The sequence below is a fragment of the Eufriesea mexicana genome, unplaced genomic scaffold (assembly GCF_001483705.2).
Source record: "Eufriesea mexicana isolate 0111107269 unplaced genomic scaffold, ASM148370v2 scaffold2545, whole genome shotgun sequence".
Taxonomy (NCBI): Eukaryota; Metazoa; Arthropoda; class Insecta; order Hymenoptera; family Apidae; genus Eufriesea; species Eufriesea mexicana.
Genome location: NW_016910608.1, coordinates 482,329 through 490,947, shown reverse-complemented (window position 1 = coordinate 490,947; position 8,619 = coordinate 482,329). Strand labels below are relative to the sequence as shown.

The following is an 8,619-nucleotide window of genomic DNA, read 5'->3' as shown; positions in this document are numbered from 1 at the left end:
TATCATTTGAGCCAGCTACTGACCCTCGTGAACCAAAGTACGTGTCGTTTGAACCTTGAGGACCAAAACATCCGTCAGTAGAATTATCAAACTGTTTTTCATTAAATCTATTTGGAAACTGTCCATCATTTGCTCCTTTTGAACCACCTGGACTTCTTTGATAAGGTGGGTCATTGCGTCGCGATCCAAAAAGCCTATCATTTGGTCCTGAAAATCTAATTTGTCCTTCATTGGGTCCTTTAGGCATAAACTGGGAATCACAGGAACCTCGATTATCAAATGGTGCATCACTTTGCCTACCAGGTCCAAATGGTCTATTATTAGATCCTTGAGATCCAAACTGTGAATCATTTGATCCTCTAGGACCAAATTGTCCATTGTTAGGTCGTCTTAAACCTAACTGGGCATCATATCTAGGACCAAATTGTCCAACATTTGAAGCTCTAGGTCCAAACTGAGCATTATTCGGAGTTCTTAACCCAAATTGGTTATCAGTAGGACCTCTTGGTCCAAACAGTCCATCATTAGGACCTCTTGAACCAAACATTCCATCACTGGCACTTCTAGAAACGAATTGTCCATCATTAGGACCTCTTGGACCAAACTGTCCATCATTTGAACCCCGTTGGCTAAATTGACCTTCATTGGTACCTCTTGGACCAAACTGTCCATCACCAGGCCCTCGAGGACAAAACTGTCCATTATTAGAACTTCTTGGTCCAAACTGTCCATCATTTGAACTTCTTGGACCAAACTGCCCATCATTGGGCCCTCTTGGACCAAATTGTGCATCACTAGGTCCTCGAGGACCTAATGAATATGGATGTGGACCAATAGAATTGAATGGAAATGTGTTTGGATCCCTAGGCTCAAACATGGGAAACCTAGCATCATTAGGACCTCTATTGGCCAAGAAGGGTGTACTTGGCCTAAACTGCATTCTTGGACAGAATGCAGAATCAAAAGGTCCTCTAGAATCAAAACACTCAGAATTATTTACAAACGGTTTTAAAGAAGACTCTTTTGTGTCATATGATTCATCTGTTCTTTGTATAGAATCAGGAGGTTCAGTGGTATCTGTGGAAACAGGACCTAAATTAGGTAATTCTGGTGGTGGTTCCATATTTAAATCTTCAGGCTTTGGATCATTTTCTCCCATAAAAGGTAACACTTCAGGCTTTTTTTCAGTATCTTCATTGTCATTATTAGATAACTCTTGTTTTACTTCTGTCTGTTCTTTGAATGCATTTTGTGGATCTTGTTCTGAGGAACTATAATTTGCAGATGGAATTTCTTCCTCTTTAATATTATCCTTTTGTAATGAGTTATCTTCGGGAAGTTGAGCATCGACCCAAGGTGGTTTTTCTAGCAATGGAATATCTTTTTGAACTGAATAAGTCTCAGAAATATCTTTTTGTGCACCATCAATGTTTTGTTCACCTAAATTTGAACCAATTATTGCTTGTTCTATTACAGTGATAGGTTCAATTTTATTCTCATTATTTACGTCCGCATCGTTTCCGAGACTTACTATCTCTGGTCTGGGTTCGATATTCATGAAGTCTTGCATTTGCTGTGGACTGGAATTAGGTCCCCTGAATGAAATTGTATTTCCATCCCGCAAGTCAAACGAATTATTGCGTCCAATCCCTGTAGGACAACGCGGTCCAAATTCAGGATTTCCTTGTAGCTTGAAATCTCCGGACATTCTGAAATTAGCAGGTACTCCAGGTCCAAAGATGGAAGGCCCACGAGGTCCAAAATTGTTGTTTCCACCAGGCTTCATGAATGGAGAATCACCTGTGATCTTTTTAAAGCTTTCACTCAATGAACCAATGTTGCTACTTTTATCAGAGTCAAGATAACTTGGTTTAAATACATCCATTGCAGCTCTTCTTTTTTCCATAAGCTTCTTCAGTTCTGGAGCAAATTTATCTGATGGTTCAAATTGATTATTTCTGTTAAAACCTCTTGAAGAATTTTGGAAACTTTCACGTCTGTTATCTCCTGCGTCTTTTTGATCAAAACGATCCATATTATTTCTATTAAACCTATCACCTGCAGGACCATAAGATTCATTATTTGAACCAAAACGATCATTAACAGGTTCGTTTCCTTGTCCAATTCTGTCACCTCCTGGTCCAAATCTATCACTTCCAGTAACAAATCTATTGTCACTCGGTCCAAATCGATCATTTGTCATTCCAAACCGATCATTACTAGCTCCAAATCTATCATTTGTTGGGCCAAATCGATTATTTCCTGGTCCAAATCGATCGCTACCAGAGGAAAATCTGTCATTATTATAATTCAATTTCTGTTGATTGAATTGATTGCTTCCATGTTCTTGATAGTTCCTATCATCTCTTCTAAACTGATCTGCTTCGGATACTCGTTCATCGTTTAATTTATAATTTTCATTCCGCTGACCGAACATATCATTACATCGGAACTGATTACTTTGTTGATCGCTGATACCATCTTGACCAAAACGTTCTGCTGATACTCCTTCCTTTTGTCGAACAGGTTCATTCACACCAAAATTATTTGAATGACCTACTGAATCAAAATTGTTTATAGAACCAGCTTGATTTTGACGTTCATTATGTATTAAATTTCCATCTGGAGTGTTACCAGTATTTGGACCAAATGATGGAGGTCTTCCTTGCATACTGGAAGGAACCGATGGCCGTACATTAAGATTCTGTCGTGAGTCGTTACTAGCAAAACCCGGTGGTGGTTGTGAAAAGTTTGGTATAGCTGGAAAATTCGGTGGTGGTTGCGTAAAGTTTGGTGGAGGCATTTGAGTTGGTGGCATACTAAATGGTGGTGGAGGTACACCAGTCATAGTTTGGAAGTTAGGAAAATTTGGTACATTCACTCCTGCATTGTATTGTGGTGCCCATTGTTGGGAATTCCATGGTGATGAAGTCATCATATTAGAGGACATCATGTTCATAACTGGTAATTGTGCTGTTGACAATGCTTGAGAGGAAGATGTCATAGTTGCTGTTTGAACATTAGATGCTAAAGATTCTGTAGCTGGTGGTGGTGGTGGCGGTGGGGGTACGTTAGTGTTTTGCTTCCCAGTTAAACCAAGAGTCTTTCCAATACCCAACAAATTATTAATCAATCCTTGATTCTCCGTGCTTGACAAAATGTTCAATATTTTATCATCACCAGGTAAACTTTTATTCTTTTCAACATCTGCCTTAACAACTTGTTTTTGTTGTTCGCGTTTTTTACGCATTTGTTCACGTCGTTCAATGAGTTTTTCTCGCCAGGATGTCCATTTTGCTTCGTATTGTTTGTATTGTGTCTAGAATAAAATAATTTCTGTTTTGCATAATATTAGAGCTAGTAATAATTCACTTAAAGATATCTTAATCATGTCTATCTTTTTTTTTTCTTTTTTTTCTAGCTTATATTATGCATTAATAATTTTAATATCACCTACCTTATCTGGATGATTAGCATTTTGCTGTTTCCACTTATTAAACTGTTCCTCCCACTGTTTAAACTGAGCATCAAATGTTTTCTCAGCCTCAGTTAATTCTTCATCTTCAAGTTTTAACTTTTTAGCACTATTAGATTCACTAACAGTATTATTACTGCGCTTACCATTTAAATTATTATTTTCTTTACTACTATTACTACTTTCAGGAGGTAATGGGGGTTGGTTTGGAGGTAAAGGAGGATTTTGAGGACAGTTTTGTATATTTGTTTGTTGCATTGGGCTATTCACGTTTTGTTTAACGGGAAATAATGGAAGATTGTTTTGATGTGGGGGAGGCATGCTCGTAAATTGATATGTGTTCATAGTAGTTGGAGGTAATGGTGGTTTTGTGTCCTCTTTTGGAAGAGGTGGTGGAGGTTGTACAATTGGTAATTGTGGCACCTGATTGGCTAAGCTCATATTCTGGGCTGACATGTGTTTCATTGTTTCTTGATACTGAAACAAAGATAAATCAATGAATCAAGATAAAATCAGTATTCTTAAAATCTTATTAAAGAAACAATCGTCATTTTGATTACAATATAGTAGAATTTTTTGATAATGTGTAAAAAATATAATTACAATCATTAATTTACTTATGATTATATTTTTCTACATCTTCTATATACCTTTTCTCCATACTGTGCTTGCCATTGCTGATATTGTTGTTGCCATTGCTGCCATTGAGCCCAGTTTTGCTGTTGAGCTGCAGCCCATTGTTCTGCTGTATATCCACTAGGTGCCTAATAACATAAATGTGTATTATTATTATTATTATTATTATTATATTTATAGAAACATTTCTGTTCTATAAGAAATAAATTCATGTTTGTATTAAGAATGGAACATATTATAAGAATATATTATATACTTTTAACTAAATTTTTATTGATACATTAGTGTATCATGGAAAATATATTAATTTATATGCAATAAGCAGTTGAAGAAGATTTAGTTTACTTTAGTTCATTGCTATGATATAGAAATACATTTTCAATAAACTACTTACTGGCTGATTATAATACTGCATATACGCTTGCATCATAGCCATAGGATCTGCTCCTGGTGCAGCATAACCAACTGGTGGTTGTGGCATTGGAGTTGCAACAGCACCAGCTGACAATTGCCATTGGTTCCAATTTTGCATTTTTTAAACCCTCTCTCACTCTAGCAAATGGCTTGCTAGCGCATTCCAAACTGTTTTAAGGGCCACAGTCCGTTTGGACGCTATTTTATATTCAAAGAAAATTGTTATAGAGTTACTACTACACATGTGCATAAAATATACTAAAGATCTCTATTCAGTTATTTATTTCTCTTTTATGGTACAATCACCAATCATACATAAATGTAAAAAATATTTGTAAAAATTATATATACATTAGTTTAAAAATATCTGCAAATTTTAATATTAAGGCTGCTATAAAAAAAAATAGAAGTTGCAACTATATACACAAATGTAAAGTATGAGTTAAAAATCACCTGGAATTTTTTTAATCAGTCACTTACTACAAGAATAAAATATATAGAAATTTATTGCTTAAATTTTAAATTTGTATTTCTATTTATTACAGTTAACATATAAAGGGTTAAACAAATATAAACTCTCATAAAATACTCAGGGAAAAATACTTATTATCAAGATACTTATAAGCAAGTAAAATAATACAAAATATATTCATTATAGACAATGAACATATAATCACCAGTGTTTATACAAATAAACTATTATGGAAATACTATAAGTTAAACATTTTGTCCCTTAATCCCTTGCACTTAGTAAATTTTTATAGTGTGATTATTATCATATCCTACTGAATAATTTACTTAAATTATTCAAGTTGTTAGATGCATCACTACTGTATTAAATTACTAAATGCAAAAGAATAAACATTTTTTTAGAATTCAGAAACATCAAATAAGAAATTTCATGATTATGCAATTATTTGCTTATATACTGGTATATTTACAATATATTTTTTCAACAGATAAGATATACTCATATAAAAAATAATATCTTACAAAAGAATTAAATAAGCCATCAACACATTTCTAATCATTACATATAAGATAATATATGAAAATTAATAAAATATTTGATAATGTAATGGGATGCCCCAATTATATCATATTAATATATGATATATTATAGATAAAGGAGATGGATACATTTTATAAAAAATCAAAGCAAATGCAGATTTTAAAAAGATTAGGATTTATATTAGATGTGATGCACATACATTTGTTAAAAGATACTAGCTTTCCACATTTAGCATATATTTATGCTTCTTTTTTTATTTAATATAAACAAAATTTGTTGAAAGCTGAAATTAAGCAAAATAATCATAGATGAACCTAAAATTACATCATATTTGAAGAATAATGCAGTAGATTTGAAAAAAGGTTGATACTGATATGAACGTATTATAAATAGTTAATTGAAAGTATTGTCATCATTGCAATAGCAATTTGTTAGAAAATACATAAAATATGATTTAAATATGTATAATTGGTATGTGCTTATGAACATTAAAATTCATTACCACAGAAGAATGTAAACAGTGTTATTGTTGTATGTCAAAATATTATATATACCAAACCATATAATTTGACATAGATATAGGTCTTAAATGTACGCCAAAATTGTAGTTATTAAAAATAACCTAAAGTCATGAATGAATACATTGAAATATTTATTAAAATTCATAAAATAGAATACAAAGTGACAAAAAACATCTTATATAGCTCTTTATTACATTTTAATGTACAAGTAATGTACAAATGTGATGTGCTATATAGTATGTATGTAAAAAGAGAGAATACCCAATACCTTGAATTCGTGAGAAGTCAAATTGGATAGACAAAATACATTAATTTGTTTAGTATTCAAAGAAAGGAAAACAAGGATTAAATCATTTTTCTTCAGATGTTATAAATGCTGACTACAACTTCAAGACACCTTTATTAAATACAGAAGTTCAGCATATGCACTGACAACCATTCAAATGTGATTGCCATAATTATAGACGACGTATTAATTTTAATTTAGTTACAATATATTTTCAAAAATTGCATTTATAATAGTATAACAAGTGTAATAAAAATTTTTTTATTATAATTACGCAAGAACTTTGTGTCTTTTAAACACGTAGTTAATCGCATTAATCTGAACAATTCGTTCAAGACATTCAACATTTTAACGAAAGTGTGGAACAAAAGTAAAAATATCAATGTTATTAATTGAAATTATAAACTAGTACTTACGACTGGATATTCGGGAAGCAGCAACACTTTTGATGTGAAATTCACAGAAACCTTTCTTTGTTACACAATAACTTAACGAAACTTGGCACGAAATCGTCGAAACTGATTGGAACTTATGGCGGCTGGAAACGATGGGTCAACTAATTTCAGTTACTCAACAACAAAAAATGTCCCTAGATACAATTTACTCATCTCATTTTGTACGGTTTATATAAGAAGTTAAATTACCAATTAAAAAATCACAATAAAACTTGTTTTATTCTTTTATGTATTCTTCACACAAGACAACTGAACATGTCGTAAATTATGAGTCGTTTTAAATTTTATATTGACAATAAGTAACAGGAAACGGAACTATTAACAATACTGTTTTTAATTTTCATTGCTTTAATAGTGTTTCAAATATAACTATCTTATGTTAATTAAACTTGGAATAAAAATGAGTAAAATGAAATATAAAGTACGACAGAGAATGAGAGTATTTTTGCTTACAAGGATTATATATGATATAATTAGTGTTATTAATTAAATCATTTTCAAAAAAGTGAGTTCTTTGAATTAACAAAAAAATATTATTATTAAGATGCAAATTTCTTTTTTATCTTCTTTTATCAATATTTTCCTGTTACTATCGCATAAAAAGGATTGAAATAGAACGTAAAACGATACATGAAAATGAGAATTATTTGCATCCACGAAATAAACAAGTTATATTGATAATACAAAAGTTATTGACTAATTGGCTAATTTGGTTTATCTACTGAAATGATATTCCAACTCTTGCAAAATAGGGAAAAATCTGTATTCATATTTCACTGATTACATATCTCGTAATATACGTAAATTTATCTTAATTCAGCATAAAATAAACAACATAATTATTTTACAAAATGGTTTGAAGAAATAAACTTGAAAATTGACTGGTTTTACTCAACCTTTTTATAAAAAAGAAGAAATATGACAAAATAAAATTCGTATTATAAAAATTGTTAAAATGTATAAATTAATCCCAATTTAAAATCAGCTAATTTAATTAATTCGTAATCTAGTATCCTATGATAATACCAATTTTAAATCCGTTAATAAGACTGCGCAAGCCCGTATAATTTCGATCTCATGGGAACAACAATGAAAGGAATACAGTAATAATCAACGATCTGTTAGATCGTTCAATGATAATTTTCTTCGATGAAATATTTGTATGAACTCATTCGCTGAATAAAATTTTTTACATCAGTGGCAGAAATAAAATAATGAATCGCCACAAAATCACGAAGAACCACTTCCAAGCGCTAAGTACTATCAAGGTAGGTGTATTTATACTGAAACCAGTTTTCAATATAATTCTGTAGTGGCATCGCGTTTCTCAGTATCGCTTGGACCGCCAACATCGTCAGACGTAGTCATCATGAACGTTCTCGGAACGAAATGGCTCTTTGTCACTTTGATTTTGTTATTTAATATATTAATTCAAGAAAACATAGCGCAATATATCCCTCCTACACCGACTGTGGAACCACTTTACCCAAAAGGAATACGGATGTCCATTCCACGTGAGTAAACTTTATTTTTCTCTATTGTCTTGATATAACAAACTTTGTAAAATTTCATTGTTCTATTGTTTTTTAAATCCAAAGCTAAAATTTAATTTTTTAATTGAATAAGAGTTAGTGAAACTGACAGACATCGTTAAAATTACTGAAGTATGAGTAAGTTATAAATATTTCTTTCTTCGAGGAAATAATCTTTATTGCAGAAAAATGCTAATGTTTTATATACATATATATAAATGAATAAAGTACCTATAGAATATTTTTCAATACTTTCTTTTTACATTTAATATAATAATTGTAATATTA

The 8,619-nt window shown here is 31.5% G+C and overlaps 2 protein-coding genes across 2 annotated transcripts in view; one reads left to right on the top strand and one right to left on the bottom strand.

Annotated features, from left to right (window-relative positions):
- LOC108550119 (uncharacterized) overlaps positions 1 to 6,871 on the bottom strand; it is a 12,082-nt gene extending 5,211 nt beyond the window's left edge. Inside the window, exons 1-5 of the mRNA XM_017903768.1 lie at positions 6,761 to 6,871; positions 4,506 to 4,723; positions 4,126 to 4,239; positions 3,458 to 3,952; positions 2 to 3,319 (exon numbers count right to left, since the gene is read on the bottom strand). Of these exons, the coding sequence (XP_017759257.1) occupies positions 2 to 3,319; positions 3,458 to 3,952; positions 4,126 to 4,239; positions 4,506 to 4,643 (4,065 nt within the window). The 5' untranslated portion in view covers positions 4,644 to 4,723; positions 6,761 to 6,871. The remainder of the gene's footprint in view (position 1; positions 3,320 to 3,457; positions 3,953 to 4,125; positions 4,240 to 4,505; positions 4,724 to 6,760) is intronic.
- Positions 6,872 to 8,099: 1,228 nt separating this feature from the next.
- Positions 8,100 to 8,619, top strand: part of B-gluc1 (beta-1,3-glucan recognition protein 1) — a 3,314-nt gene continuing 2,794 nt past the window's right edge. Inside the window, exon 1 of the mRNA XM_017903757.1 lies at positions 8,100 to 8,313. Coding sequence (XP_017759246.1) covers positions 8,169 to 8,313 — 145 coding nt within the window. The 5' untranslated portion in view covers positions 8,100 to 8,168. The remainder of the gene's footprint in view (positions 8,314 to 8,619) is intronic.